This window comes from Lissotriton helveticus, chromosome 12, assembly GCF_964261635.1.
Source record: "Lissotriton helveticus chromosome 12, aLisHel1.1, whole genome shotgun sequence".
NCBI lineage: Eukaryota > Metazoa > Chordata > Amphibia > Caudata > Salamandridae > Lissotriton > Lissotriton helveticus.
In genome coordinates this window covers 777484676-777497182 of record NC_136073.1, presented here as the reverse complement: position 1 = coordinate 777497182, position 12507 = coordinate 777484676, and the positions used below count along the sequence as shown (strand labels likewise).

The following is a 12507-nucleotide window of genomic DNA, read 5'->3' as shown; positions in this document are numbered from 1 at the left end:
AGTCTGGAGAGTCAGAGCGACATGTACCTAAACACTATCTAGTATCTGATGTTTAGAGAACATGTTGATAGAATCCAAAAGTTATCAGGGTAAAGGCTAACAGACACTAAGACTGGTGCATGCATTATTCTACATGTAGTGTGTGTTGAGGAATATTAAATGACCATAAATACAGTATTTCTCTTACATGGAGACGTAAAGGCTAGACGATGACTGAAACTATTGATGCGATTCAGTAGCTTAGGAATGCAGAGAGGAGAGCTGGACTGATAACTGGAATCATAACATACTCTTGGCAGACTGGCAGGCAGAGCCAGGCCGAGCCGGGCACTGTGAGGCAGGAAGTAAGTGAAGGGTCAGGGATACAGGTGGGGGCTGTATCGCTCCTCAGCGAGGGTTCAGGAGACAGGAGCTGAATCTGAGTCCGGGCCCTTTTGAGGCCTAGAAACAGGGACTTTACAATGAAATAACGTGCACACTGAGAAACGTGGCAACGTAGCTTTACATAGGCCTAATACTCGTAGCTTTCACGAGAACTGGAAACTGGCATACTAGAGATGGACACAACTGTAATTGCGTCTTTAATCGATCATGGGGAATACATATGCATATTAATCATGCACATACAACATAAGATGGGGGACACGTAGGGACACAGAACATGGCAAAATTTACTTTTCCACAGGTTTGTAATCAGCACACAAAGCAGAACAGCAAATCATCCATCACCATCACCATGTTAATAAAAATGAGAGAGCTATACGTTGGGTCATACAATATTATATTTTTAGCGTTTCCAGGGGTGACACCTCCAGGAGTCACCTCATCTGGTCAGACCACTCGGTCCATTGGTTTGTTCGTATGGAGTGTGTGTCAGGAGGCATAAAGAAAACACAAAATGCTGAGAAATAGGTGGGACAATTACACAGTCCTTAAGCCATCCATTATGAGAAATGTTAGAACAATGCTCCTTTAGCTAGAATATGGAGAAAGTTCAAGAGGGCAGTTTCCCAAGCAGATGTCCTGGAATGGTAAAATAATTGCAGCACAATCTTTCAACCAATAAATGTGAAATCAGTAGGGAAATACACTGTTGCACATAATTTGTTATACTGAAGAAATTTCTCACAGACAGTGAGCATAGCAAGGTAGAAAACCTTGAACGTATTCAGTCCTATATTAATTTAGGCCAATCTAATGCAGTCTACAGAATTATAAGCAAACATTCACAAAGGAACATAAAGATGTCAGGGTTTTTGTATAACTTCTGATGCACTTTTGGAACATTTAGTAGAATTAGAAATAATATGTGTCAATATAGGGTACTTATAGCTTTTCGTATGTGCCAGCAAATAAATACATTTCAAATCATACATTTGGCATGTCGTTTCAAACAAATATGTTTTTTATATAGGGGAAGGAGATTCTCTATAAGTTTTAGGGAAGCATCATCAAATAGAAATGTGCAGCACCTACTTTTCTTTTGTAATTTTTGGTGCACAAGTTTGCACACACAAAAGTAGATTTTAGTAAAATGTACTATCATGATCCGGATTAATCGTACTATTTGATCTCGGGGGTCGAGCAATAATTGGTTGTTTTCGACTGGACCCTTCAAGATCGGCTGTCAGTCACGTCTCTCTGCGGTATTCCGCGGAACGCAGAGAGACGTGACTGACAGACGATCTTGAAGGGTTATTGCTCGACCCCCGACCTCAACAAACGAGATTCCGTGCAGCAGTATTGACAAAGACTCATATTCAACAGCTACAGGATATTACTGAGCATTTAATATAACAGAAAGGAGCAGCCCAATAGAAATTCAGAGGACAACAGCTTTTATTAGAATCCATCTGGGGGTGCTAGAATTAAAGACAACATTAAGCATCACGTGGTCCGATACGAGGCACGTAAAAATCAAAAAATCAAACAATCAAGTTTGCCACGATCAAATTGACCAAATCTCGAGTGGTAGAGAGAAAATTACTAAGGGTGAAATATTGACCTTTTCGAGTTGACAGAAACATTGAAAGTCTTGATAAAGATGGTGTAACAAGTTAGATCCATCGAAACGCGTCGGCGCAAAATCAAGTACAATCTAGGAAACTCACACTGTTGTTGAAATACTGATTATATCCGTGTATGCAACAAAGTGGCAATATAGGACATTGGATGTACAAATGTATTGAGCAAAATCTATGTCTTACACATTTCTGTCGGTTCCAATTATGCTGGTCATAATTTTAATGTATTAACTTTTTTAAAATTGCTTTTCATTGTATTCTGCTTTTAGCTATTTGAATTATTGTACAAATGTTTTTGCATATTTGTGTGTAATTTTAATAGAAGTACCAGAAAATTTGGTACTATAAATAAAGTGTAACCTTTTTTTATATATCTGGCTTCATAGCAAATGTTTTTGTATGTTTAATTGCTTACCAAGAGTTTAAGTCTTGATCAAGGGGATCACTGTGTATTTAGGCACCAAAAAGTAGAACCTCTGTCTTACCGGAATTCAATTTTAGACAGTTCGCTGCCATTCAGTCCCCCACTTGATGAAGTGAGGTGTGGAACGGTGCTGCTTTGTCTGATGGCGTACCTGTCACAGACACCACGATCTGAGTGTCATCAGCATAGGAGATAGCAGAGAAGCCCAAAGATTGAATAAGCCTTGCCAATGGAGCAACATAGATATTAAAAAGAGTAGGGCTCAACGAGGAGCCCTGGGGTACTCCACAGGGCAATGTAAAATTAGGTGACTTAGTCTAAAAGAGCCACAAACTGTTCCCGCTCCTCCAGGAAAGACTTGAGCAAAGCAAATGCCTTCCCTTTAATCCTGATCCTATCTTAAACTTCCAACAACTTTTGATGATTCATGGTATCAACAGCGGCCGAGAGGTCAAGCAGCACTAGTTCTGCACTGCCTCGCGCGTTGCCGGTCTGCCTGATCAATTCGGACGCTGAAATTAATGCCAACTCAGTACTATGATGCTTTCTAAAGCCAAACTGAATGGTATCCAGTAAGGAATGCTTATAATATAATCAGATAAAACACCATTCATGGATTTTTCAACCAGTTTAGCAGACCCAGGGAGTCTTGAAATAGGGTGGTAGTTACTAGGATTGACCCATCAAGGTTTGCTTTCTTCAGGAGGGGGAGAATGGATGCCAGTTTCCAACTAGTCAGATATATACCAGAGAGAAACATTTGGCTAAAAATAAAGGCCAAATGAGACCCAAAGACTTCTGGTAGTAGATGGAAAATTTTAGATGGACATGGATCCAGTGGAGAGCCAGATTTAGTAGACAGCAGAAGGGCATTGACCTTATCAACAGACAAAGGAGGAAAGCAGATCATTCAGGAGGGTTGCCAATATGTGATGTAACTGATAGCAATTCCCTCCCCTCCCCTCCCTGCCTCCCTGCTTTTGTTCCGGTCGTCAAAAGGGATGCTGTCCCTTGGGACACCCGTTGAGAGAAGCCAGTATATACTGCGCTAACTTTGTCTTGAAAAAACCTGACTAGAGAGTTACAAAAAGTGTGATTCATTGGTAAGTCTGCCATTTCTGGAAAATTGGCTAGTTTTTTCACTGTGGAAAATAGTTCCTTGGTAGAGTTCTTAGCAGTTGTTATAGCTGTGGTAAAGTAAATAGTTTTCTCCTCGTGCACCAATTTTTTATACTCTAACATGGCTTGTTTATAATCAATTCTGTTGTTGTTTTCATAATTAAATCGGCACTTCCTTTCGAGGCGACGACATTTTTGTTTCAAAATTCAAAAATCGTCAAGAGTACCAGGGTTCTGTGTGTCTTGTCCTATGACTGACCACGGATTTGACCGGTGACACCTGATCAATTGTACTCTAAGCCATTTCTCAAATGATGCAGCAGCCCCATTTGGATCCTCTGAGAGGTTAAGAGGGTTCTGGGACAACACATTTTCGAAAGTGTCAGTTGCAATCTTATTCCAGGGCCGAACCCTTCTCGGCTGATTGTTTTTCGGTTTTGATGTCTGTATATTTTGTAGGAAGAGAGAAAACATAACAGCTCTATGGTCTGACCAGATGAGAGGAAGCGACAGAAGATAAACTACAGACTTGTTGGTTGAAAACAACCCATCCAACAAATGTTCCCCCAAGTGTGTGCTACCAGTCACCTGCTGAGCGAGGCCAAGGCTGTTAGTACTGTCTAGAAAAATGCATTGCATCTTTGTCCGATGGGTCTTCAAGGTGAAGATTAAAGTCACCTAGATGTGTAAAATCAGAAAACTGAGAAATTACATCCAAGGATCTAGCAATAGTATTTAAAAAATCAGCACGGGGACCGGGCGGCCAGTAGAGTAGAATACCATTACATGTATAATGGTTATCTATTATAATTTTAAATATTAAGGATTCCAGAGTCGATTCATTATTTTGGGGATTAAACGTCCCTTTCCACTTACTTCTAAAGATCATGGCCAATTCCCCACCCCTTTTTCCCACCCGATCTTGCCTGAACATAGTGAATCCAGCAGGAACTGCCATTGCTAGTTCTGAATCCGATGCGGAGCCTCCCCCCACCATGTTTCCGTAATAAAGGCAAGGTCCACACCATTTGTCTCCACAAACATAGTGAACTCTAATGCGTGCTTGCAAAGAGAGCATGCATTAATCAAAGTACATAATAATGTCTTCCTTCCACGCAGCTTGTTTGGGCCAAAAGTAGGACTGGATGACATTAATTGTGACTTACATGAGTGAGTATGAAAACTGCAGTCGTGGCACCACACCGGTGCCTCAGCTAAAAAACTAAAGGGAATAAACTTCCTACAACACTAACCACCAGTGTTGTAGCCTCGTAGTTGATCCCGAGTATACCTCGGCCCTGTGACAAGTTGAAAAGCAAAACTGTCAGCAAAACTGGCCCTGGGTGCTCTGGCTGCGACCAATTTGGCTCCCTCTTAATATCAGGACATGTCAGGAAGCACTAGATGCATGTATGAGGGGAGACTCACCTCAGTTGGCGACACGTTTTGTAAAGTTCATTACAAAAATCAATTCCCTGAACCTATCATTGGACCAAGTCTGAGCTTCATCCCCTTTTTAGTGACTTTTTCTTGTCGCTCTCTTCGTTTTTAACAGTCTTAAATATAACTTTTTTTTCAACGGTCATTCTTGAGTGTATACATTGCAATGATTTTAATTAATTGTGCAAATAAAAACTTTACTTACTTTACTGGCCCTGGGCACGGACCGGGTGCTGACTGGCTTGCCTTTGGCGAGCCTCAGGGCGTGCCGGTGGCGCGCCCGCTGCGTGCGTACGCTGCGCGGCCACTCAGCGGCCGTGCTTTTATCCCTGTCACCGCTAAACATCTAGAGCGGCAACCCGCACCGTTGTGTTTTCCTAAAAGCAGGCAGAAGTGCAACTTCGCAAAACCTTCCCCGTTAACCCCCATAGATGTGCAAGTTTCCTGGCGGAGGTGAGTGCAAGTAGATTATGTGAATTTGGACGGCTATTAAAAACCTAAACAGTTTCCACACAATAACAATTAAAAAGGCAAAGGTTAAAAAACCGATCTTTCAGTCACTTTTCAAAGCGCTAAACACGAACAGAGTGTCCTGCTGTCTCAATTATCTAAGAGCAATGCCGGTGCGAGCTTAGCGGCCGTGCTTTTATCCCAGTCACCGCTAAAGCTAGAGCGGCAACCCGCCCCGGTGTGCTTGCTAAAAGCAGGTGTAAGTGCAACTACGCAAAACATTCCCCGTTACCCCCCAGAGATGTCGAAGTTCCCTGGTGGAGGGGAGTGCAAGTAGATCTGGGAGCTTAGAGTGGTAACGAGTGATAACAGATATGGTAATCTGCAGGAGTCCGCATCTCTGAAGATGACCCCTTGGGATAGAAACCATTTAGTTCCTCTCAGGATGTACATATGTCAGTCAACCTCATTTCTAAGGGCAGCATGATTGTTCCCCATGACCCCATTTGGTAGAATGAATCATGATCTCTAAGTATTTATCACCTTCATGAAACTGTCTGCGTTCCAGTTATTGGTTAAAAGCAAGAGAGGCGTAGACTCTGTTTGATCATAATGGGTTTCAAACATCTCCTTTTTGATGTCTCTGGTCAGTAGGTTTCATATAATACCTTTTGAGGTCAGTATGAAAGATGCCTGTGTATATAATAATATACCTCCACAATCTATAGAGTTTCTGTACATCCCCTTAATGATGTTCATGCACTTTACAATTTGCCTGCTGTGGTGGTTTTACTCTATGCGTTTGTTTGGCCTTTTAGGAATACTGCTATTTTCAGGAATGCCCTTGTGAGTCCTACGTGGCTAAGGGGGTTTATATTTTTAAGGATGGGACAGGTTTCCTTTGTCGTGACTAGCATTGTTTATTTTTAGGAGTAGCGGGAGGTAGTTGAGTGGCCTTTGGCCCACAGCTTCTGGCGCTATGCATTTGGCCTTTCCGGCTCTTCTGTCCATGCTGTATGGACCCCTGTAGTGGGTTTCCTCTGAAGGGTTTCTATTTAGAGTTCAGCCGTTGTACATTCCCTCCCCTCCCCCTTTTGATGTCTGGGTCATCACATTCTGGGTCTGGTTTCAGACTCCGCAAGAAAGCTTTTGATTTCTCCTGCATTCTAGTCAACAGCTTGAAGGTTGGGAGCTTCAGCCCGGCTATCGTTTAGGGAACTTCTCATCCATTCTCTGGGTTTTAGGCACCCCTTTTTATGCCTTTGACTCAATCAATTCTTTGCTTACATCAGTATTTTCCATCTTTCCTACATATGAACAGCTTTTTTTACTTCCTTTGGTACCTTGGCATCTTTTTATGGGGGAGGCAGGCACGACTTCATGGTTTGGCTGCTCATGTGGTCTCACTTGCTCGATGTTCTGGGATCAGGAACCGATGCTCGTCTAGTTTGTTTCATCTACCCAACATTGTTGCTCTCATAAGCTTGATTCCTGGACAGGGTTGGTTTGAATGGATCAGTCATTCTTCTTTGAGTGACATGAATCCTCATGTTGACCTTTAACAGTGTTGTAGGTATGGATACGGGAAAACATTCCGTCTATATTTTGTAGGTGTTCTATATAAAACGTTAACACAGTAATGCAAATGTGTGAGGGGGCCTGGTTAAATGTTTGGGTAAAAAAAACGAAGCTCATTCTTTTTGGCTTTCTTTTAACCTGCCTACGCACACACAACAAAAAACATACTATCCCTAACACCAGGTTTGTTATCGCCCCTTTTACTTCCTTTGCGCAACATTCTCTCTACTTGCTAACTCATCACTCGCACCACTCTTGTTCCACATCTTTCTGTTCAGGTTGGGCACACTTTATAACATACTATCCTACCAAGCTATATAATAAAGCAGTCTATTCCATAGATAAATAGGTCTTTTGTGCAATAATTCCACAACATCACCTTCTTCCTTACAATCTAGATGATTATTTTATACATAATTTTACAACTAAGTTAAATCGTCTAACTCCTTCAATGGCTATGGTATGATACAAGGTCATTGTGATACTTGATTCCACCCTTTAATGCGAAATGTGCCCATTTCAACTGATAAAAACAGAGAATTGCTGCTCACTACCACCACTTTGTACAGTATTTTTGCATAAAAATAGTAATCAAAATGGGATGAAACCTGATATTCCTGTCACTCTTACAAATTTCATTTGATGGTATTCTGTAATATAGTCACTACCAAAATGCGGTTGGATACCCCTATCTAGTCAAACTCTATGATTCTGCACTCTCCAACTTCACCTTTTGTTTTAATCCACAGGGATGTCTGAAGGCAACACAAATATTTCTTTAACCTCGTGTATTCTATCATGCAACATACATAAAATACAGTCTTTATGTCCATCTCAGGCCTCTAAATATCAATCCTGGTCATCCTTTTCATTGATGACATGCCAAATGAACCACATGTCAAATGAACCACATGTAACAGTTCTATCGTCTACATAACTGCTGGCAGAATCAACCTATCTAGCTTTCTCATAGTGCCAGCATTATCTGACAACTGTGATCATATTTTACAGTAACACTATGCAGTGTCTTAATTTTCCTAACTTTCTAGGCCATCCTTCTTCACCACTTTCAAATTCTCATCCTGCTCTACGAGACTCAGTGAGTCTTACTCTGTTTTGACATATCCTACTTTTATTGACACATTTGCCTCTATTCATCATCATCAGTCTCATCATTTCCCTCCCCAAATGTAATCTAGACATACAGTCAGCATTAAGTTTCTAAGATCAGGAGGATCTCTAATTACAAAAGTGTAATACATGGTGAAGCATGACGCCAAACTTCATAAAACTATCCACTAACAAATTTTGGTAATATCTCAGTTTCCTATTTCCAGTCATGCCGTCTGGACTATTTGGTAGCAATCTAAATTACTGGCTCCTTCTCAGTGACTGAATAACTTGCCTCCCTCTGTATACCAAAGGTAAAGGAAACCACCAGTTTTTCACCATCTTTTTATGGTAAAGTGCTGTCTGCCTAAACTATAGACTTGGCCATTGGTTAAGAATATAGTCCTATCTCCTTGTGTGACACAGCATTAACAATAAAACTCCAGGTAAACTCTTCTTCACAAGTTCAAAAGCTATCACAGCTGTCCATATAAACAAATTCCAGCCCTTTCATCCTAAATTCCTTTAATGTTCTGGTTGAATCTGGGAAGTGGTTCAGTTATTCATAAGATCCAGCCCACGCAAGAGTTGTTTGAACTGTCCCATATTTCCCAGTCTGGATAATTTTTCTGTTGCTTATGCTAATTTCATTTCCGGCTTGATGCCCTTTTTTAAGCAAATATCAGATGGTCTAAATACTCCACAGCAATGCTGAATTTTGTTTTGGGATTTCACTGCCAAGTCTTGCTGCCTAAACCTATTGTGTTCATCCTTATCAGACAACTGCTCCAGTATGTGATTTTCCAAATTAGAAAATTTAGAGGGAGGACAGAGGATGTTCTTCAAGCATTTGTTTAAATTTAGATTGAGAACATCAGCACACAATTTGGCCATTTGTTTTATACACCAGTGCAATATAAACCATTCAGAGATTATAACTGGCTGGACAGTATTACTGTCTCCAAAATGTTGCTGTTCACTCTTAAATGAACCTCTCAACACTACTAGTACCATGTAATGTTTCACACTAATATGAGAGGATTTTGATAGTCACAACTTCTAAATATTAACTTTGTTAATCTTTTTCAAAATATTTGGCTTTTAAAACCAAGAAATCGAAGTCAAACATATAAACAATTTTCTTTCTTTTTTTACAGTATGGCTCATTCAGTTCATACAATTATAAACAAATACTTAATGGTTTCTGACCATTGAAAACAAATGTTTTATGTCAGAACTGGTGCCTTTGATTAATGGTTACAATTACCAGGGACCACTTCAGAAATTCTTTATCTAGCAGAAGCTGTCAGTCTTCATTAGATATGAAGTTCATTTCATGTCGACATTTCTCAGTCATATAAAATACTATGTCTCTCGAGGACTTAATAGATAAAACATCTGACAGTCATTACATTGTTATTCACAGTTGTGTTTATAATACCATAAAAACATGGCTCTGTACCCTCACCAATCTGACATTCATATTAACAAAATGAAATCTTCAGAAATCAAGGCAACGGGGAAAATCCGCCTGTGGCCACATGGACAAATACCTAACTCTCTTAAATTGATCTCTTAAAACGGCATCCGTCAAACGCAATCCTTTTGTTCTTTATTTAGATATTGGCTTCTCTCTATGAAACTCCTGTGCTGTGACTATCCGTATGAGCTTAAGTTTCAGTTGATAAAAAGGGTTACTTTTTAGGAAATTGGATATACAAGTAAACACAATTATTCCATGGCCAAGCTGTACTTAAATCAAAATGCCTGATGCTGGAGGCAACTGCAATATTGCTTGTGGTGCCCATAAATCTTAAAACCAGTACTCAAACATTTTGTACTGAAGAAGATTTATTTGCGTGTTCAAACTAGGGATCAATATATTGGTAATATATTTTTTTATTTTAAAAGCTTACAAGAGAAACATACTTTGTGTATGCTGAGCGCAATACTTTGATTTACTGTACCTTGTAAATTCTATATCTCCTGAAACGTCGGTGAGTCTTCTTCATTGTGATATCTAAAAATACAGTCTATAAATTGGTATTGGATTTCTTGTTGGTTTCTTCTTCAGTTGTTTTGGGGCTTTTTGAATGGTTTACACTGTTCTTTGAGTAAGCTTTGCTGCTCAGAGCCACAGATACCCAGGGTTGAGCAGAAGGTTTTCTAACGAAACCTTCAGGTATAAAGAGGTCGGTAAGTGTATTACACGGTGAGGTTGCACAACCACACCATGTAATGCACTACTATTCATCACAAATATGGTTAAAGTACTAGTCTTCCCTGGTAATGAAATAAGCAGACTTTAAAACAAAAATGAGGAAGAACAATATTCATTAGTTTAAAAACCTAGAAATAATTTCCTATGAATGTTGAAAACTGTTTTTTTCATTTCAGGGATACTGACTGCCCCATATGGACCTTCTTGGAAACAACAACGGCGATTTGCTCTGACGACTCTAAGAAATTTCGGCTTGGGGAAGAAAAGTATTGAAGCACGGATAGCTGAGGAATCAACATTCCTGATCAGGGCCTTTCAAGAGCCAAAAGGTAGGACAGTTTTGCCTTTGTTCAGGTACTGTTTTTAGTCGTCCGAGGGCCGTCTGTAAATGACTTTAACTTTCTGTTGGTGCCCAGGGCCCTCTACGGCCTATCAAAAGGTGACTGGCCCAACATATGCCGGAGATTAGGCCTAACTGCTAATTTCGGGGTCGCTCTGCTGGCCATTTGGTATGAGTTTTAGTTGGTGTCGAGGAGGCTTTGCTGAAGTTTTTTTTTGAGGGGCAGGTATTTTGTTTTGGTTAGACTCTATACTGGGAGCATAGTCTCTTAACTTGTGAAGTAGTTGGTGGACATTTCTTATTACAGGAGCTCATTGCTGACAACAAGGGCTATTTGTTGGTAGTGGGGACTCTTTGTTGGTAGTAGTACTGGGTCATATAGTGGTGCTGGATGCTCCTAGATGGTGGTGGGCTCTCTTTGTTGGTGGTGATACTTCTTTTTGCTGGTGATATTTGGGTTATTTACTGTTTTTAAGGGTTACTGGGGTCTCCTTGTTGGTTTCAGGGTCTTTTTGATGGCATCGGGTGCTTTGTGCTGGTGTTGGGGGGGGCTCAATCACACCTGGGCTTGAAGTGCTCCTTCATGGTGCACTATCTGTATGAGTGAACTGCAAAGTAATCCTTTATGTAGGATAGAGGCTCTTTAACTTCCCAGAGTTGAACCCTCTTTTCCAATTCTTTGTCCTCAGGTCAGCCATTTGATCCTCAGTTTAAAGTAACCAATGCTGTCTCCAACATAATTTGCTCACTCGTCTTTGGAAATCGGTTTGAGTACAGCGATGTCAAATTCCAATACCTTCTTCAGCTGCTTAGCAACAATGTCCGTTTGGCTGGCGGATTGGTTGCTCAGGTATGGCCAAGAACTACAGTGATTTGTTCCTTCCACAGACCGGCTTCTACCAAAGTATCTTAATTTCACGGCAAGTAATGCATACAAATTTAACAAACTATTTCCGATCCTGTGTGGTAGGAGAGATGTTCTCTTAAGGTGTCCATTTGACACCATTTTACTGGGACACAGGATTATGTCACCCTTTCACCAGTTGTATTCTTGTTTTGTTTTATGTGAGCCACTTAAACTAATGCAACAAATTACACAGGTTTGTAAAAATGTAGGTCTAAAGTGGCTAACACAGCATCAGAGATATGAAGGCATATGTCTGTTGAAATTATTCCTATCATATGCACAGTAGGTACCCCTTTGCAGCCTGTTAGCTGGGGTTCTTTACCCCAGAATGGAGGCTTTGATAGAGTGGATGAAAATATACAGCATCGAAGAGTGTCGATTACCATAAGGAAAGGTTCTTTACTACAGGACACCTAAGAGTGACTTGTGTTTGGAACAGCCCACAGACAGGCAACAGATATTGAGGAGGATGTATGAGGATTTAGAAAGCTGGAAGTTTAGGACATATTTGTATTATTTTAGCCTTGTGTCTTGTTCTTTCAGATGGTCAATATATGCCCTATTTTAAGACGCTTTCCTGGGCCACACCAGAAAATCTTGGAGAATGCTTGTGAAATCTTCCAGTTCATCGACGAGGCCACCCAGGAGCACAGACAAACACTTGATGCTGAGAATCCACGTGACTACATTGATGCCTACTTGCTGGAAATGGATAAGGTAAGGGGCCAGAACTCCACTTGGTTTTTGGGCATTGTGGTTTGAGTCTGACTTGCGATCTTTCCTCCGTATGGCTTCATTCTGAACCTGTGGTCTCACGGAGACAAACTGCAGATGAGATTGAAGTTTATGAGGGTTGTTAGTCATGATGAAACAGTAGAAATCCACAGCACATTT

General features: G+C 40.6%; 1 protein-coding gene across 2 annotated transcripts in view; it reads left to right on the top strand.

Moving 5' to 3' along the window:
• LOC144799028 (cytochrome P450 2J2-like) overlaps positions 1 to 12507 on the top strand; it is a 227342-nt gene that overhangs the window by 125510 nt on the left and 89325 nt on the right. For both annotated transcript variants that reach the window (XM_078670187.1, XM_078670186.1), the window contains exons 3-5: positions 10543 to 10695; positions 11396 to 11556; positions 12157 to 12330. In XM_078670187.1, coding sequence (XP_078526313.1) covers positions 10543 to 10695; positions 11396 to 11556; positions 12157 to 12330 — 488 coding nt within the window. The remainder of the gene's footprint in view (positions 1 to 10542; positions 10696 to 11395; positions 11557 to 12156; positions 12331 to 12507) is intronic.